Source organism: Diadema setosum, chromosome 1, assembly GCF_964275005.1.
Source record: "Diadema setosum chromosome 1, eeDiaSeto1, whole genome shotgun sequence".
NCBI lineage: Eukaryota > Metazoa > Echinodermata > Echinoidea > Diadematoida > Diadematidae > Diadema > Diadema setosum.
This window is the reverse complement of record NC_092685.1, coordinates 4,527,252-4,547,989: the sequence shown is the minus strand read 5'-3', so window position 1 is coordinate 4,547,989 and position 20,738 is coordinate 4,527,252. Positions and strand designations below refer to the sequence as shown.

At 38.5% G+C, this 20,738-nt stretch overlaps 1 protein-coding gene across 1 annotated transcript; it reads right to left on the bottom strand.

The window, feature by feature from the left end:
* Window positions 1-1,937: 1,937 nt before the first annotated feature.
* LOC140246786 (glyoxal reductase-like) lies at window positions 1,938-14,862 on the bottom strand. Its single transcript, XM_072326122.1, has 8 exons — window positions 14,437-14,862; window positions 8,380-8,460; window positions 8,033-8,140; window positions 7,482-7,667; window positions 6,983-7,074; window positions 5,058-5,156; window positions 4,450-4,543; window positions 1,938-3,881 (listed from the first exon to the last, which is right to left on the bottom strand). The coding sequence occupies exons 1-8, from the start codon at window positions 14,480-14,482 to the stop codon at window positions 3,736-3,738; spliced, it is 852 nt and encodes a 283-aa protein (XP_072182223.1). The 5' UTR covers window positions 14,483-14,862; the 3' UTR covers window positions 1,938-3,735.
* Window positions 14,863-20,738: the final 5,876 nt, after the last annotated feature.

Here is a 20,738-nt window from a genome sequence, read left to right as displayed (position 1 = left end):
AAACTTTCCATGTAGTGACACTTGTGGCCAAAAGTGGACAATTGGAATGCGTGTGCAACTCATCTTTATATCCTTTCCATTTGTAGTTCCGACTTCCAATTCTTTTGCTAGTTAGCAAATATGAGTGTGGATGATTAAAGCCGAAAATCATCGCGATCCCGCCGGCTGACAGTAGCGTAAAAATAGTTGAATAACGCATGATGTTAACGCCATCGGTGTTCAGAAAAAGAAACAAACTCATTTATTACTTTGAGTAGATCTGGATTTGTTCATAATTTAACAAATGATAATTTAAATATTCAGTGTGTGTGATTAAAGCCAAAATCATTCATGAAATCATCGTGATCTCGCCAGTTGACAGTAGCGTAAAAATACTTGAATAATGCATGTTAACCTATACTTCGGTGTTCAGAAAAAGAAACAAACGTATCTATTAGTTTGAATAGATCTGGATTTGTTCATTATCATTTAACAAATGATAATTTAAATATGAGTGTGTATGATTAAAGCCGAAATAATTAATGAAATCATCGCGATCTCGCCGGGTGACAGTAGCGTAAAAATAGATGAATAACGCATGTTAACCTGCTTAATCGGTGTTTGGAAAAAGAAACAAACGCATTTAACAGTTCAAGAACGGATGTACAAAACGCGAAGAGATTTTCGGAAGAAAATAAAGAACGCATTTCAATCCCTTCGGGCACAACGATAATACATTGTATAAAATTACAGCCGAAATGATTCATGAAATTATCGAATTCCCGCTGGGCACCAACAGCGTAAAATACCTTGCAAGTTAACGGTAAACAACGCATGTTACTCTGAAATCATCGCGATCTCGCCAGGTGACAGTAACGTAAAAATAGTTGAATGACGCATGTTAACCTAAATCAGAAAAGGAAACAAATACATTTATTAGTTTGAATAAATCTAGGTTTGTTCATTATCACAATTTTAACACTGCATTTCACAATGAAGATTTTTCTTGCTTTCAGAATGGTCTACCAGGTAGCCTACGGATTTGCGTAAAAAGGATCACAACCTTCCACATTCAATCCTGTCGCATATTTTTCAAGAACGGATGTACAAAACGCGAAGAGATTTTCGGAAGAAAATAAAGAACGCATTTTTAATCCCTTCGGGCGCTACGATCACACATTGTACAAGATTACAGCCGAAATGATTCATGAAATCATCGCATTCCCGCTGTGCACCAACAGCGTAAAAATATCTCGCAAGTTACGGTAAACAACGCCTGTATGTTTCTCTATTTGCGCTGGTGCTAATAGAAAAACTAATAGAAAAACAAACAAGAATTATTAAACAATATAGAAATAACTCATTTCAAACCCTACTTTTTCGTCTAATTCACAAATAATTTCCCTTTATTCTCTCAATAATAACGATCCATAATAATGTAATAACAACGCAAAGGACGTTCTTAAGTTTCATTGATGGGTATATGATGTCGTGCTTATGTTTTTCTTTGTTTTTGATGCGTACGGTTACAACGAGGTACCGGTTATAACGAGGTAATATCGCCGGTCCCACGGACCTCGTTATAACGGGGTTTCACTGTATATTCTTCATATCACACATAAAGTAGTCATCAACATAAATACAATGTACTACTATATCCCTAATTCTTCATTAAAACTGGGACAAAACCATCCGCCCTTTCCATAAAACTGAACAATTATATCAACATAAAATAATTTCACATCACTATGCAATGTATTGGACACATTCATGACTGTAGTTGATAAATTGATTTCTTCTTGATGAAGTAATAATCATGCATTTGTGTTGACTCAAAGCTAAATATTAACACTTTTATTTCACTGCATGCTTAATGCACAAAATAATGTGCATCTATTGAACATTACAAATGTGCAGTCTACTGCGGTGAATCAATGATCACAACCCAATACTATTCATTTCTTTGATGAACAATTTATTCCATAGTACATCAGATGATTTCCTTTTCACATCTATGACAACAAGTGAATGTAAGGGGAAAAAATGACTTCAGACCATTGTATGTAATTTAATGCTGGGACATCCACAACGCATAGTACACTTGTAAATGGGGAGGCTTCAGAGATAATGCATGTATTGTAATTGCTCAATGGTAATACAAGCTGTAACAAATTGATATAGAATTTATCTTGGTACAATTTCAAGCCAAGATATAATTTTTTACAAGATATCATATCAGCAAGACAAAGTGATTTTTAAGTGAAATTGTACTTGTTTCTCTTTCACATCTTGTCCAAACTTCTCAACAGACATTTTTTCTGTTCAATGTTTTTTCATCAATTTTGCATCTACCTATATGAGCATAGGATGGTAGTATTTAATGCATGTGATCCACTCTCATGCTGAAGATCTATGAATGCTGCTATGGCTTGATTTGTACTTGATTATAAAATATTACACAGTGAACATGATTGAGTGCGCTCCAAGATTATTACATGGTGTATTTTTGCCACTATCCAACTAAAGGCCTCGGTGAAATGAAACTGCATTTGAGCTATTTAGGCATTCGTCAAGCATATAGTCTCTGTGGCGGATCCATGGAGGAGCGCACCGGGTGTGCGCCCCCCCCCCTATTTTTTGTCAAAACAAAAGAAATAAAAAGAAAAAAATGGGGAGAGGTATGTGCGCACTCCCCTTTAATTTTGTAATTTTCACGGAATTCCTGGATCCGCCCCTGTAATCTAGTACAGTGCATTCAAGATTATGAACTATTCATATAATATAAAACATACAAAGTACAAATTCTGACTTATGCAGGAAAAAAAAAAAAATTCAGTTGTTAAGTCGATTCTCTATAGTTCACAGTCATTAACTATACTTTTTGACTCTTGCACAAAAAATCCTGTGTTAAACAAATACATCGTACCAGTATGGTATGTTATAGGTCAAAATGTTTGTCATTATAACAAACAGTACAGTCATGCTCCTTCATGCACTGTTATTTGTTAACCAATATACACTGCAAATGCATAATTAGCTCTCATGCAATTCTATTCCATCATGACCTTTGGTCTTGGAGAAATAAAACTGCACTGGCTGATTATGCATTGTTATGCATACATGTATAATGAAGTACAGTGCACTCCCGTTATAACGAACACGGTTATAACGAAATTCCGGTTACAACGAAATAAAATTTAGGGCCGCAACATTATCAACTCTATGCATTTTTATTGTTTATTCATTCGGTTATAACGAAATTTCGTTATAACGAAAGAAAACTGCCGGTCCCGAGGACTTCGTTATAACGGGAGTCCACTGTACAGTGCATTCAAGATATAGTTGGGTAGCCGCATATCACCATTCTGTTGCTTCGTGATCAAAAGGTGGTCTTCCAACTATTGTTTTAACTACACTTTAACATTTTCTTTCTTGTTTTACTCTACATTCTACAAACTGTGAAGAGTAGCTTTATATCATGATATTATGTGTATTTGTATCTTGCATGCCAGTGGAAGGCAAATTTCTGTACTTTTTACACACAATTGATATTTTTGAAATGTCTTGAATCTTGAAAATCTGATTCTTAAATTGGAATCACAAATTGGAATCACATTTTAGAAGGCTACGGTTAAAAAGTAACAATACTCTGAGTATTATGTTTGCTATGTTTGTAGAATATACTTGAGACATGTCTAATTTTTCTCAAATTATTATAGCATATGCAGAGGGGGAGGATAAAACCAAACAATAACGCTAAACGATAGGTGTGGGATCCCAGGCATATCTGTGGTAGATCTTCAAGCTTCGTAGTGTTCTCATATCCTCCTCAGACAGTGACCAGCCCCACACGCCACAGTTATCAATGATGTGCTCTGGCTTGGATGACATTGGTAAGACTCCTGTGATAAAGAATTGGTGGAGAGAGAGAGAGAGAGAGAGAGAATATGATATCAAACAATGGAATGACTAAAGGTCAATTTGATTTATCTCAAAGTAGTGATTATGACTGCAGCACAAAATAAAGGGGAGACAAAGAATTTAGGTAGTTTGTTATCGCATTCATTTTATAACAGCAAGAACATGTTTATGGTAGATGTTGCATGTGACCTAAAAATGTACAGTTCACCTGCATGTCAGAGGTTGTTAACTCCATGCTGCTTCACTGATCTGATACTTTTGCCAGTCTTGACAAGAGTGGCGTCATGAAGCTTAAATAAAGACAGTAGAGTGTCCTGAAGTCATCTTATAAATATTTGAATAGCTAGTGTCTGGGAACAGAATGCCAATGAAAGCAGTGAAATTCATTAGCATGTCAATTAAGTGATCAGAGTGTGTAAACTACCTTTAGTTTGCACAAGGATTCATTAAAAGATGTTAATAGCTCATCCCTAATCCACCAGCAATACATATGCCATCATTTAGGAACCTATACACGTGTAGTGAATTATGCAAATTGTTGTGACATACCAATGCCATCCTGCATAGCAAATTTCAAGGCCACTTGGCATGGTTTCCGCTGCATTTTCTCTGCGATGGACACCAACTGAGGGTGCTTGAGAAGCTGTATTGAGTAAGATAATACATAATGCTGTAAGGTTCCAGGGAAACTATCTCCATTGATACTCATTGTAATAAGAATGACACTAAACCTTACCTAAGATAGTTTGTCAGCTCAGGGAGCTGACTTCATTTGTTTTACCAATACTGATCTTTATCAAACATTATTTTAATATGGGATTCAGTACTCTTTACAAGAAGCTTAGAATTGTTAAATGCAGACTCCTCAAGACATACATTGTGCTAAACATGGTGGTAACTGTTACAACATCATTCCCAAGAATACATTTAAGGCTAGAATAAGAGTCAGGCCAATGAAATCAAACAATGAAAGATCTGTACACACAGTATTCATGTGAAATATGACTGAAGGCTTTCCATTCTATGTTCAACACAGGGCTTGAGGAATCAATAAGTGTTCATTTATTTAATGACATTTTAACACTGTTCTCTTTATCTCTGGGGGTATAGGTAATGTTTGAGTTCTTTCATAAGCTGCAGTCAAGAACAATATTTACCTCTCCCTTCCCTAGAGATGTGTATGCCTGGAACTGTATGCCATTCTTCTGACACCATGATACCACATCTTCATTCAGCAAATAGGGATGGTACTCACTCTGTATATACATAGGTGTATAAATGCCGGGTTTTAAAAGGTTAAGAATATCACATTCTCAGTTTGAGAGTCATTGCATTCAAGACCCCAAATTCTGGATGTTGTCCATGTGTGACACACATAAGTTTTACCCCTTGAATATTTTGTGCAATCATTAGCCAAACGATTCCTGTATGTAACAGAAATTTGAACACACTGACACATTGAATTATTACAATTGAGTAAATATGATTATCAAATACTGGAAATATGGTATACACAGGGCTGCACACTCACCCATTTTTTATTTTTTATTTTTTCTGCTGGACCGTTGGACCAGTGCAAGTGTGCAGCGATGGTATACATGATACTGTGCACTGTAAAATCATTCAAAATTATGACAATTCTTTGAAATTCCCGCTGTGTCTCCCCTTTGCCCACAGTCCTATGAGTTACAGGGAATTTTTGTTTTCTCCTTTGTGTCAACAAGCAATATAAACTGGTTGAGAAGTATTTCCCCATGATGTGTTCAAATGTTTTCTGGTTTCAAGGAGTATTGCGTGTGGTTACTTTCAGTTTATTGAAAAATGGAAAATCCAGCCCTTTGTGAACAATTACATCGTATATAAACTAATTCATGACCTGAAGATATTCTTTCATGTTTCTCCTAATAGGTTTCCTTATCAACCTGCTATATCACATCACTGAAAGGAATGCCACAAGTTATAATACTGTAAAACATGATATATTCGCAGCATGAAATTTTCGTAAATTGGAGCCAACAGCCTTTTTCGAGGCATGAAATTTTTGTGCATTGCCACTGGCGTTCAATGCATAGGCCTATACATGTAGTGTAGACAAGAACTTTTGCGTGCATTTCAATTTCGTAAATCTTGGTGCTCATGAAATTCACAAAATCAAAATGCACGCGAACAAACAGTAGGAGTTGACATTGCTTAATAGTGTCATCCAGATCAGTCAATCATATCGTCGCTGGGGTGACAAGACCTTGTATCTCAAATTTTGGTGAAAATGACTTTTTTGCATTAGTGGTCAAATAATCGGTTAAGTGATGTCCTGTCCAAATCCCAGCTGTCTTTCCCCAAAAATGAAGCTACCACGGCATGTCAAAGGAACGGCTATCCCATTCAGTATAGTGCTTTGGCCGCCATGTTTTTTGGCTCTCCTGAACATTTGACATTTTTGAGATACGAGGTCTTGTCGCCCCAGCGACGATATGTAGAATGTTATGCTATACAACCTCAATATAAAAAAGACATCAAGATTATCATTTCCATAGTCAGAGTCTCTCCTTGAGTACAGACCAAAAAGTAAAAGAGAAGGTAATTTCTCATTTGTGTATACCAGAAGTACGGATTGACATATTTCTATTCCAGTTTGGTAAAACAGTGAAAAAAAAAAATGAACACAGGTGGCTAAAACTGAACTTGTGTGCTTAAACAAACAACCTCGTTACTGCCAGGTTACTGGAATGATAAATATTGAGAGACAGTCATCTCACGTATGAACACTTCTAAAGCATCTCAACTGCCTTCTTTCTGATGAAGCAAATTTAAATCTCATGTCTGCCTTTTAACATTTTGTCTTGTGTAACATATTGATGTCTCTAGAAAAACAAACAAATTTGGGAGTTACAAAGAAGGTCGTTCACATCTAATCTCTTGTAATATGATTACAACATGCTCATTATACAACGTGAGCTTAAGAACCATTTATACTCACCATTTGCCCTCATTTAGAATAGGAATAAACAATCATGATGCTAACATCTGGACAAATACAATGTACATACAGCAGAACAACTTTTCATTCATAACTCAAACACACCTGATTTACAGCAGGCTTGACTTCTGCATATGTGAATAATTCTTCCATGTGGTGGACAAGGTAGTTTGAAATTCCAATCTGCTTGCATTTCCCTACAAGATAACGTTAAACAAGCAATAACATATAGGCTCTTAAGGGCTTCCAGGATAACAGACAAATTACCTTTCCCAAGAACACATACACACACAAAAAAAAAAATGACATGGAGTGACAATTACTATCCTGCACTGGAGAAATCGGCTTATTTCAGTCAACTGAATGATGGCAGGATTACTAAAAGATCTAGTTCAAGATAAGACCTTTAGTTTTCTCACTTCTGACTGATCATTTCATACTTACATGAAGCCACTGTCATAATGACTACCAATACTTATACGATCTATAGACACAAAATTAATCATAATCATATTTTACAATTCATACACATACAGTGTATCCCTACATATACATGCAATATATATATATGATATATGATATTTCATAATCACAATTTTACTACCTTCCCTATGAGCTCTTTCAAGAGCTTTCCAGCTCTCTCTTCTCATCTCAGCATTTTTGGGATCATCTGCCTTCAACTTCTTGGTCCCTGGCCAGTGGATGAGGTACAGGTCCAGATAGTCCAGTTGTAGTCTCTTCAGGGACTCTGTGCATGCTTCGTAGGCTCCTGGACCTTGATCTGCAGGATCTTGGTTCAAATTCAAGAGAATACATTTCGCAATTCAACAAATTTCTGAAACTGTGAAACCACATTACGATGCTTCTGAATGAAATTAATTCATGTCTTTCTTGTGTCTTTTTTCAATGACTGTTTTCATATTTTGACATCAAATTGTTCTTTAAAATATGTATAAATATCGCAAAACTGAATAATTGCAGTTATTGGCAATTCTTGTAGAGATTAAAAAAAAAAATGTATGGGATTCTTGCTCTCACTTCCCATACATAGTCTTGCCAATGTTGTACTGGTATTCTAGTCTTCTTGACTAGCAATCACTTGTGTCCTTGCATCAACACCTCCAAAAAGGCTTAGTCAATTACCTTGTCACTTACCAAGCTTACTTGTTATGAAGACATCTGCCCGCGTCAGACTGTACTTTGGAAGCAATTCTTTCAGGCAAATCCCAATGTCTTCTTCATTCTTATACACTGCAGCAGTATCTATGTTATACATTGAGAGTATAAAGTGCAATATTACACAAAGGGTGGAAATATCATTGCATCAGCACAAAAAGATAGAGGGTAGAGGGAAAGAAAATTAACATCAGATGTAGACTTTGACATCATTATCATTAACATAGCACACTAGTTGGCAGCTCTGCAAAACCAATTTCAGTTTTGGCAAGAGTCTCCTTTTGGCATTTTGTAATGCAAAGAATAAAATCCAAATTACCACTCACCTATCAAGCGATATCCATTCTGCAGAGCTGTATCCAGGCACTTATGTATGGTGTCAAACCCCTTTAGTTGGAATGTGCCATCTGTAAGTGTAATCATAGCTACATGTCAATTTTTTTTCATATTTAAAAATTTGTTTCTGTAGATTAGCATAAGCTCTGTCATAGTACAGTGTATACTAGGGCCGGCGCTGCTTTTTTAAAAGTGGGGTGGAGGCAGTTTATATTTCTGGTGCTACTTCCAGGTTTAATCAGCTGATAAGCAAAGAAAAAAGAAGAAGAAAAGCCCTAACCATAATCCTACCACTTCCGGGGTTAATCAGCCGACAAGCAAACAAAAACAAAACAAAACAAAACAAAAAAAAAAGGGGGGGGGGTGGGGCCAGGGGCTTACAACAACAAACAACAGGGCCATTAAAGCGCCATATGTTTTCAAAGTTCACATAATTTTGCAAAATTCATAATTTTCAGGGCTTTGTGAAAAACTAGCATTATTTTTGCTCAAAATTTCATCCCCTGAGTGTGGAATTCACAGCAACAAAAAGTAAGCGTCTGGGTATGGTAACTAATTACAGCCCTGTTGCTGTACAGAAGTCGTACCGCATCTGGTCGTGCTAGCGTCTGGGCTGCAATCAACGCACTCTCCGTATGGTACCGGGTACTAGTGCACAGTATATTTGATAGTAACTCACTGCGACCAGCCTGAACGTCAAGCATTCGGGAACTGTATCGATCCTGGGTACAGGTACCGCTACAGAGTTTTAGGGGGCTAAATTATTAGGTGATACGCTATCAGCGTATCACCTATTGTGATTGTCAAAATCTCTCTTTATTTTTTTTTATTCTTCTTTCTTTCTGGACAATTTTGTGTCGTCAATATCTCAAGAATGACATTACGAAATAACATGACATTTTCAGTCAACATGTCTCATGACAAAATCTAGCCACAATAAGGTTTTCATGACAGTTACATATCTATGACGTCATCTAGGCGCCATTTTGTGATTTTCGGACCTTGTCACATGATCGATCATAACTTCATAACTAGATGTCATTTCTGTATCATTTTCAGTGGACATGAAGTTCAGGTCACGCTCTATCTTACTTTTTAACGCTAGTTACACAGGTCATCATTACGCGCGCGTAAGTGCGCGTCAAAATTTTAAAAGGCTCAAAACGGCTTCCCAATGGGAAATCTCGAAGTTTCAGACAATTTTAAGCGTTTCAAACATTTTCTCGCGTGCGCGTCCGTCCGCGCAATTTCGCGCGCAGAGCCCGTAAGCAACATGAAAATGCAATTTTTTTGACTGATTTGGATTCCTGATACTTTGAGTAATAATATCCATTGATTTCCGATCGATTACGACCTATAACAAAGGAATGCACTGGCGTCAAAGTTGAAATTCCGCGTGCGCGTCTTTCTGCAAATATAGTGAAAAAACATGTCTTTGTTTATTTCGCCATAGCTCTTTAAATCGTCCGTTGACCCTATATTTCTATTGCATATTACAAAAGTATATGAATTGTAAGTAACATTCCAAGTATCAGTATTGCCAGGAATACGCGATGACGTGATCATATCGTCATTTTGAATAAAAAAAGTGGAATTGATTTTTTTGAGGTACTGTTTCTGACATTCATTTGCTCGTATCTCTGTTGTTTAAGCTCAATATTATCCCAAATTCACATATGTTGTACTTTAAACATTTGCCTTTCAAGTCCATGTCATAGTTTTGAAATATGATGACGTCATCATACTAGAAATTGTGATTAAAGGTAAAGACTCAAAATCAGACAAGTTTACATGTTATGTCTATGGGAGGTGATTTTTTTTTAAACCATCCATTGACTTGACAACGTTTAAGCACCTTTATCTCAGCTGATTTTGCTTCATTTCCTCTGAAATTTAAGTATGTTGTAGCTGAGACAATAAGCTGCAGTAATCATGCATTTTGTTCTTTGAAATCTTCTCATGAGGTTGACAATTTTGCAGTTTAAAACTGAAAATGAGAATGGAATGTGGACGAATCGATTCCTGATTCATCTTTCACATACATAACTTTACGTTCCTCATATTTTCTCGTCGAGACGTATGGCCGAGTGGTTAAAGGCGCCGTCTCAGAGACATGAGGTTGCACTCGTGCGGGTTCGAACCCCACAAGATCACGAAACAAAATACCTAGCTTTTTTACTTTTTTTTTTCTTCAATGGTGTATTACACATTCGTCCATGTAGAAATTACGTTCGTATATAAACGCACCTATACACACACACACACACACACACACACAATATCCCTCTGTTTTGTGTTGGAGACCACATTGCTTCGACTGCTGCAGAATGTTGCATCCTGACTCTGTCAAATAGTATGTAATGACGACAACGGAGGTGTTGTACTTTGAGCAATTGTCTTTCAAGTCCATGTCATTGTTTTGTACTTTGATGACGTCATCACACTGAAAATTGTGATTAAAGGCAAGGTATCAAAATCAGCCGATTATAGGTTTTATGTCTGCGGGACGTATTTTTCCGAAATTGCCAGAAATGGCACAGCGACCCCTCAGTCGTTACAAGGCCGCATTTCCTTCTAGCAATGCAATACATGTTCACGCGGCCACGATTGTTGAGTGGGCATTGACTTTTTCCCCCTGTAATATCTATACATTTTTTTTTCGGCCTTACCGTTTCCGTGGATGTCCCGTGGCCGAGTGGTTAGAGAAACCGTTTTGCATGCACACTCAATATAACTTCAAGGTGCCTATATCACATTCTTTTCTTTGTCGATCACAGATGACCGACATCTGATGACCCCAGGCGTATCACCTAACTCGTCAGTGTGACGAGTTTCATGTCTCGTTCTACTAGGTTTCTGACTTCAGCACAGTCATATGTAATTCACCTCTGCTAAAATTGAAAATAAAAAAAGTAATGTGTATTCAAAGTAATTTTAACATGATCAAATTTAGGTGGCCTTTAACGCTATAACAGGGTTAGAATTTAGGGTTAGGCCTTAGGGTAACTGCGACCAGCTACCAGCAGCCCCATACGCATGCGTATGGGGCTGCTGGTCGCAGTTAGGCCTTATAGGGTAACCCCGGGGCGCTGCTTACACGTTTGGGCTGGTCGCAGTTAGGGTAAGACTTGGGCTAGGGTAACCCCGGGGTGCTCCTTGTACACAGTGATATAGGGTTAGGATGACTTAGGGTTAGGGAAACTGCGACCAGCCCAAACTCTCACAGTTAGCCCGACCAGACGATATTTATACAGTGACTGGGCTGTGTATAGTTATCCCACAGTATAACTGTGAAGGAGCGCCCCGGGCCGGGGTTGGTTAGTTAGGGTAACTGCGACCAAAGGCCAGGAACGTTGCGCTACGGGGTTAGGGGGGGGAAATTACAGAATACCGGTTTTGCGTCATATAAATTAGTATATTGGTGCTTATATTTAGAGCCGCGGGGCCGGGGCCTTTGGCCCCACCTCCGGCGGCTCTCCCTTAGAGATGAATTTCAGCCTGAAGGGCTGAAATTCGTCTTTCCCGACATTTGGGGGCCCCAAAAAGGCCAGAAACGGAACGGCCGTCAAAAAGTAGGTTGACCACACAATTTTTATGAAATTTCCAATCCATTGTCAATTGACTGGATAAGATGTCTGTGTGCGCATGTGCTGGTCGTCAATTCAGTGTAGCTCTCCCAGGTTTCTCTCGACCGAGTCACATTAAGTCATCAATTCGAACAGAAAGGGACAATTGACAGAACCAAACGCTGCACGAACCCTGTTTTCAATACTTCAACTTCACTGGTATTAAAGTCTTCAAATTGAAGAAATTTTTCGATTCTAAGTTGATATTTGTCCGTGATACTACCCAATCATGATTCTGAATGCTACAGTCTGCAGCCCCATTACGCTATGCGTATGGGGCTGGTCGCAGTATAAATACTAAGGGTTAGCAGGTTAGGGGTTGTGCTGAATTGGAATTTAATCCCTAAAAATACGTAAAACCCAGGACTCTAGGAGTGCCAGCCCAGGACAGCCACAAAGTTAACATCGCGCTATGGCTACACAGACTGTCTAGACTAGATTCTATAGGTTAGACATAATTGCGGGGTGAAAAGGAATGGGGATGGGATATTCATCCCAGTACAGCTTCATGTAGCTGCTTCAAGGGATTACTACATCAAGGACAAGGTATCAAGGTAGCATCTACTAACTAGCAAGGGGCGAGATCGCGTGAGGGGGTGTTGAACCCACAAATGTAAAAACGCCCACAAATGTAAAAATACATCGCCCACAAATGTAAAAATCGCCCACAAATGTAAAAAACACCGCCCACAAATGTAAAAATTTTCAACCACAAATGTAAAAACGACAGCGCCCACAAATGTAAAAAACGCCCACTAATGTAGTAAAAAATTCAAACATCAACCACAAATGTAAAATTTTTTTACATTGTGGTTGACGTATTTCTACTAAGTGTGCGTTTATGTAGACCCTTATTTCATGCGTCTTCTGCTACTAGACGCGCGCAACTTAATTGCATACATGTATTCCGTGAGACCTGTCGAAGCCGATCCGTTTTCAGTCACGAGCGACATATACGGGGACTGGAGCTCTAAAACTATTAAAGGCCTTGTCACATCGTGTCTCATCCTGCAGGTTGACTTGCGGGGAGGTTTTTTGTTTTGTTTTGTTTTGTTTTGTTTTTTTCCTCCGGAGCTCCCCGCAGTGGTGTTGACCCGCACTAGTACCCGGAGATGCGCACGCAAGTCTGATTTGCCAGTGTCGCTGGCCATCTGCGTGCATGTTGAGGGTCCAGTTACTGCCTCTCTGCTGGTTTAGTTGAGAGTATGATAGACATTCTGTATGACTTTCAGCCATTTCAAATTACTTCGAGAGGGATTCCTTTGCAGATAAGTCATGCAGTCCTCACCCGCCGCCCAGAAACAGAAACTTGCAGGAAAACATACATACACACACACACACACACACGTACACACAAACAGACAGAAGACAAGCATGTTATCACAGTAGTACATGCAACGATACTCCATGGCAGGCCGGCATGCAAATGGCAGGTAAGTGGCACGCGTCTAGCAGGTAAAACGCAAGTACGGAACTCATTAACATCTTTGTCCATCCGCAGAAATTGTACTGCTCGTACTCGCAACAAGCCCGCGTAACTTGCCCGGAGGCGCAGCTGCCCGCCGGAAATGTGTGACACGCAGCACACCGTAACACACAGACAGACACACGCACACACATCCATCTCCCCCGCTGAACTCTCCCACCACCCACACAAACGCACTCGAACACGTAAATATTATTTTACAAGAAGTGCACTGCTATCCTAAAGAAGTGAGTCTATTTAGGCCTATATCAACGTACTATAGTAGAATGGGGAATCTACTTGTCATTTTTACATTTGTGGGCGACGTTTGAAATCATTTCTACATTAGTGGGCGTTTTCTACATTTGTGGGCAATGTTAAATTTTTACATTTGTGGTCGATTTTCTACATTTGTGGGCGATGTATTTTTACATTTGTGGGTGTTTTTACATTTGTGGGCGTTTTTACATTTGTGGGTTTAACAGGGGGCATATTATCCAACACAAATTAACGCATATGGGCCTAGGCCTATTAGTATTTAGATCGAATCACGAGATCCGCCGCCGAGGCTGAGTAGATCTAACCTGTTAGTCAGTTTTGGAAAGACGATAGCGATACACAGCATTATTATACGTACAACATATGTGCACAGCGATATGTCTAACCGTTAGATTCTAACTGGTTAGAGAACTGCCGTGCTTGCTGGCTACAACTTTCAGAACGATCAGGGTCCCGTTGCATAAAACTTTTTTAGCAACCTTAGAAAATTCTGGTTGGGATTTGCCCAACCAGAATTTTTTAAGGTTGCTAATCTAAGAATGTAAAATCCGTTGCATAAAAACTCTGGTTGGGAGCTTCCAACCGGAATTTTGTGATTTCAACCGGAAAAAAATCCGGTTGGAGTTTTATGCAACGGGCCCCAGAAAAAAAAAAAAAAAAAAAAATCGAACACTTACAACCAAACAGAGGCACATTCATGGAACCCTTGGTTTGTAAATCCATTTCCCAATTGACGATACAGGCCAACAGGAGAAAAACCTGTTTGAACACCAAGATACAGAGTGTACATGTGTACACTTGTAGTTCAGAAAAGTTTCCTGTACATGCAGAGCCCAGAGGATCCACTGTAGTGTGATGTCGTCTGCTCACAGCACAATCATCACAGGCGCTAGGCAGGTTCGGGTAGCCCCCTGGCCTTGGTATGGTGTCGGCGAGTCCAAAGGATGACGCTAGACGATCAGATTTTTTTCGGCTTCTCAGCTCACTAAACAGCACACCTTTCAGTCCAGTCGCGTTTCTTCACAAGTATGGCTACGCTCCGCCCCCACGGTATTCGACCACCATAGAGCTCTATTTAAATACAGCTCTATGTCGACCACAGACTTTGTTGTAGGACCATGGACTTTGTTGTAGGTCCATCATGGTCCGACGGACTCGACTTTAAGTGCGGGTCGGCGCCGTCAACAGTACAGGCGCCAATCCATCATATTACCTAGAGCTCCGCCATCGGAGTTGGTTTGTTTACAGTTTGTGCACCACCTTCGTGCAAAATAACTCAGAAAGTTGTGAACGGATTTGAATGATCAAACTTGCAGAAAAAGTTGATAGGGCCTACACAATTTACTCTAATTCGACACAAGAAACAGATGATTAGATTTAGATTTAGGGATTCGGAAATTTTAAGGGATTTTTGAAGAATATATTTTTCATCTTTTGCAGACTCGGGGTCAATGATTGAAAGTTGAAATTAAGTAGAAAGTTTTGCTTTAATCACCCCATTTGGGGTTCAAGTTCAAAAGCAATTAACACATGAAAATACAAATATGAAAACAAACACAAATATATGTGCAGAAACGTTACAGCCACCGCCAGCGAGCACTATAAAACACTTACTAGGGTATATATATATATATATACATAATATATATATATATATATATATATATATATATATATATATATATATATATATATATATATATTGTTTGCAAAAAACCGATAAGTCCATTTTTGAAGATTTTGAAGTTCGATCTCTGTCAGTACAAAATAATACCTTTTAAATGATATATTGGTCACTACATATCATAAAGGTATATTTTTGAAGTTATGGTCAAAAGAAGCAAAAATTTTCTTATTATTCTTTATTTTTCTTGACCTTTAATTGTAAATATCTCCATTTGGCAAATATGGACTTATTGGTTTTTGCAAACAAACTCTTCATATATAGCAATAATAATGTCCAACAGAGAAATGCACATGTCACAGGCTTCATCTGCCCGCAGGCCTATGTCAGTATTTATTCGCGCAAATACTAAGAATGCAAGAGTCACGTAAGCCCCATCCATTAGACTAATTATACCTGGCAACTTCCAGGCCTACAAAGCAAAGGCTCAAATTGCGCCTCTTTTAGATTCAGTACTTGAAGTTTGAGATCTAAAAGCACACCTCACACAAACACTGTTGACAAGATGAACTCACATTTGTTGATTACTGTTCACGCCTGATTATCGGCAATGAGACGTAACTTTCTTTTTCCTATAACACTGGTCATTCTCCATGAACTCTTGAAATTATCATCGGCGCTCAAAAATCACATTACAATATTGGCAGATATGTAACTTCCCTATACCGTGTTCTGTTCAAATCTGTTTTTGAAGAGTTGCATGGACAAGAATGTGCGGTGATAATTATCTTCCTTTTTTTTTTTTCGTTGTCGGTCAGTGGTTTTGTAGGGACTAATAGAAATAGATGTAGTGGTAGTGATAGGTTTGATAAGCAAGTGAGTTTAAAGTGTATTGAGTAGAGTACTGGAATACGGGGACAGGCCCGTAGCCAGGATTTTTCAAGGGGGGGGGGGGTGCGGTCACTAAAAAAACGGACCTTCGGTACCAATACCAATGATGACACACACACACACACACACAATTATATATATATATATATATATATATATATATATATATATACACTGTATATTATATATATAATTATATATATATATATATTCATTCTTTGGACGATCGAACTACAAAAGTTGTATAAGAATTTGCGCGCGAAGCGCGCCGCAAATTGTGAATTTTGACTGTTTTAATGACTTTTTAAATTCTCGAGGAAATTTGTATTTTTGTCTGTTGCATGCAATCGCGTTACGGTATTTCATCTAGGAAATAGTAAAAACTTATTTTGCCAGGAAGTTGCAAAGTTTAATTGTGTTCGAGACTCTGCGCCTGCGCGCGTAGCGCGCCGCAAAATTGAGAATAGTGATTTTCCTGCTGGTGTTGTTTTAACTTTTATTTTTTCTATTGTATACCCGCGTTAGCAGGCCTGAAGCCTGGTATGCGAGTTTGTCAAAAACGAAAATAAATAAGAAAATTTTTAAAACAAAATGAATTGTAAATGTGAACCATTTATATTTTGCCCCCTTGTGGTAGGATATTTCCAGCATTTCCGAACTTTCAAATAATCATTTCAGATTTGATAATATTAAAGGTAGTAGATCCGATTCGCAAACATCTCCAATATCAGTCAAATGTCATATTAACCATCATGCTAAGAAGGTTTTCTTTGTGAAATCTGGAGGTCAGTGAAATTCAAAAATTAAACATCCGTTAGCCATTGGAAGAAGTTGAGTGCAAATTCAGACCTCAGGCTTAGTGCTCAGATGTTTTCCTATTTGATTTGATCTGTCTTACTGTGCACACTAAGATACATACTGGAATGGTTATTTCTTATTTATTAAATTATAGTATAGCATATTTGGTTACTAGCTGTCTCTAGGCATTTTCGAATTTGGGCTGCAAAGAGATCCACTACCTTTAAGTTAGAAGAGAGATAAGTAAATAATGATAAAATAAACAAACAAAAAAGAATGAGTTTCTTTTGTAATACTATCTGACAAACTTTTTACTTTACCATTTTACTTCATAGCTCAGCACTTTCCATTCTCTCTCATACCCTCTTACCCATTACATTTAAATGAAATACAACTACAATGAGTTTGCGTGCCTGCATAATACTCTTTGGAAATTATAAGTGAGAATGTTCTTAGGTTTTGGCTCACTTTAAATGAGAACCAATAGAACTGTCACAACATGAGAAAATGTATAAGTAATAATCAACAGTACATTTCCGAATTTGGCCTGCAAAGAAATCCGCTGCCTGTAAGTTAGAAAAGAGATTAGTAAATAATGATAAAATAAACAACAAAAAAGAATGAGTTTCTACCGCCGTATCCAGAACGGAGCCTGAAACGGTGCAGGCTCAAGAAATCGTTTGTACTAATACGTCTTGAAGTACTGTGTGATACTGTTGACTCAGACTTCTACAAAGCTGTAAGTGAGAATTTTAACCCAATCCGGCTCATTACCCGTGTTTTTTATGAAAAATATGAATAAAGAATGTAAATTAAATAACGACGCGTCACAATGCAGTCTAACGCTCTCACAATGTTATCATACATAGGGTTTTTCCCTGACTGTTTTTACTCCGGAGCTCTTGCAATATTCAGGCTTTTGTAATACTATCTGACAAACTTTTTACTTTACCATTTTACTTCATAGCTCAGCATTCTCTCTCATACCCTCTCACCCATTACATTTAAATGAAATACAAGTAAATTGAGTTTGCGTGCCTGCATAATACTCTTTGGAAATTATAAGTGAGAATGTTCTTAGGTTTTGGCTCACTTCAAAATGAGAACCAATCGAACTGTCACAACATGACAAAATGTATAACTAATAATTTGTTGGAACCGTAAGCAAATGCCAGCTGAAGGCGAGTAGGCAAGTGCGTTTAAAAGCATTAGATTATGCACGGAGATCGTACAGTTACTTGATAGATGATCTTTTCTCGAATGTTGGTACTAGCAAAAGGGCTAGAAAAAGCAGCTATTATAATTCGTTAGGCATGCATAATGGCCCAATGAGTGTTACAAGAGAACTGGAGTAAGACAGGTCTTTCATTTTGTTCTGTCTCTCCTGATCGTTCGTAAGAAATGCTAATTCATGACCACCTTTTCACAATTTGATCGGAGCATGCATTCATAATGGAAAATAGTTGACATAATAATCTATCCCCAGGCATTATCATGCCAACATGTACTTATATATACATGTACTATATCTTTGTGAGACGTAGATATAAAATGTCTCAGGTTTTCGATTATAGTAATTTCGAGGAAATTTCTTTAATTTTTATCATATATGTAAACTTGAGGCTATTAGATTTTCATCCACTTACCTCAGTTCCTGTGAAAAAAATGCAAGTGTCAATCTCAATGTCATCCACGAATCGCACGTACTCGGGCGGCCAGTGGAAAAAAAAAAAAAAAAAACACCGGTCACACGCGCCAAGGGCCATGGCATGCAGTGCCAATATAATAATAGCTCGCACAAATTGATACATAACATTTGTGTTTGTGTGCATGGGGACGATCCGATGGTTCATACAACAAAAGGGTTTCGTACAATTATTTTTAACATTGTTAAACGTACTCTTCCACATTTACGTAGCATATAATGTGTCTTTATATTTATTTGGATTGTTATCTTGAGAATTGCTAAAAACCGTTATTATGAAAAAGTGGACCTTTCAGAATTTGGCGGGGGGGGGGGGGGGGGTGCGTACGCACCCGACGCACCCCCCCCCCCCCCCCCCCCCCGGCTACGGGCCTGCGGGGAGAAGAATGTAACTATGAAACGTTGTGTATTGGTTGACAATGGTTATGTAGCATGGGTCTACTCGGGCGGCAATTTTAAAAGCCACATTTGAATTATTATTTTCTTTTTTGCATATTAAGTTACAACGTGATAAATACGTCGCAAAACTGACATAAATATTAGGCCTACGTCATAAATAAGTCGCTAATATGACGTGATAAATCCGTCGCAAAACTGACGTTACTGACGTCATACGAGTTCTGTCAGAAAAGTTCTAGGACTGGTGTCATTACAGATTTATTTAAAAAAACTATGAGGTTTCACCTTCAAAGTAATCTATCTGGAGTATGTAACTGTGATCTTAGTTCTCTGCAGCCATCAGATTTTTTGCTTTGCAATTTTATATGCACATCCTCTGTTTCACGTCGTTCAGCAATGAGCACAAACAACGGACAAACCTGAAGTTTCTGGTAAGGTTGGGGAACTCTGTAAGAAGTGCTGTATAAGTGCTGCAGCAAGTCTACGGAGATGAGACGATGTCACGCACATTGTGTTTTTGAGTGGTGTCAGAGGTTTAAAGAAGGATGAGAGGACGTACGTGGAAGATGACCCGGGAGCAGAAGGTCCTCAACGACCAGGACTGAGGTGATGACTGGTAATGACTCTCCCTAGCAAGTCTGGTTTGGTTTCAAGTTTCAAGACGCTCGATGATGTCCTAGCAAAGTTGCATGCGTCAATTCTTCTGGTCATCACTCGGGAGTTTTGGCACCATCTTTGCGCAGATTTTCCGCATGTCTAGATCTTTAGTGAGAATCTTCCAGATGCTGTCCCGATTCATGCCAAGCTCATTTACCATCATTCGAACAGTCAGCCGACGATCGCCAAGCACCATCTGCCTAACGAGCTCAATGCATGTTGACCTCAGTCCTGGTCGTTGAGAGCCTTCCGCTCCTACGGGGTCATCTTCCACGTTTTCTAATCATTTTTTAAACCTCTTGCAACACTCAAAAGCATGTGTGCATGACTTCATATCACTTCCGCAGACTTGCTGCAGCACTTTCAGCGCTTCTGACAGAGTTCCCCAACCCTACTCAAAACTTCAAGTTTGTTCATTGCTCTGTGCTCATTGCGGAACGACGTGAAACAGAGGATGTGTATATAAAATTGTGTAGAAGAAAATCTGATGGCTGTAGAGAGCTAAGATCACAGTTACATACTCAAGATAGATTACTTTGAATGTGGAACCACTTAGTTTGAAACTTTTCCGACACAACTCGTAGATACGTCTCTTAAATGACGTGGTAAATACGTCACAAAACTGACCTAAATCTTACGTCATGAATTCGTCGCTAAAATGACGTGATAAATACTTCGCAAAAAGATGCTAAAACACGTTATTTGATGGTCTTAATATGACGTGCGACTAGTTTGACCAGTGCGACTAATTAAGACGTCTTATTGACGGCAGTCTGCTATCCGGGTTACAAGTCATATCTTTGTGTTCGTACGAGTCAGATTTTCATCTCTTTTAGAGAGAATTGTAGTATAAACCTTTGCAATACACGTGATAAACATCCTGAGACATACATTATTGGGATATC

Excerpts from the sequence above, each read along its gene's own strand:
- LOC140246786 (XM_072326122.1), bottom strand. The coding sequence starts at position 14,482 with ATGGATTTACAAACCAAGGGTTCCATGAATGTGCCTCTGTTTGGTT. Across the intron at positions 7,668-8,032 it reads CTTCATAACAAGTAAGCTTG|ATCCTGCAGATCAAGGTCCA; the intron begins GTAAGTGACAAG and ends ATTTGAACCAAG. Across the intron at positions 5,157-6,982 it reads TCAAGCCTGCTGTAAATCAG|AGTGAGTACCATCCCTATTT; the intron begins GTGTGTTTGAGT and ends ATGTATATACAG.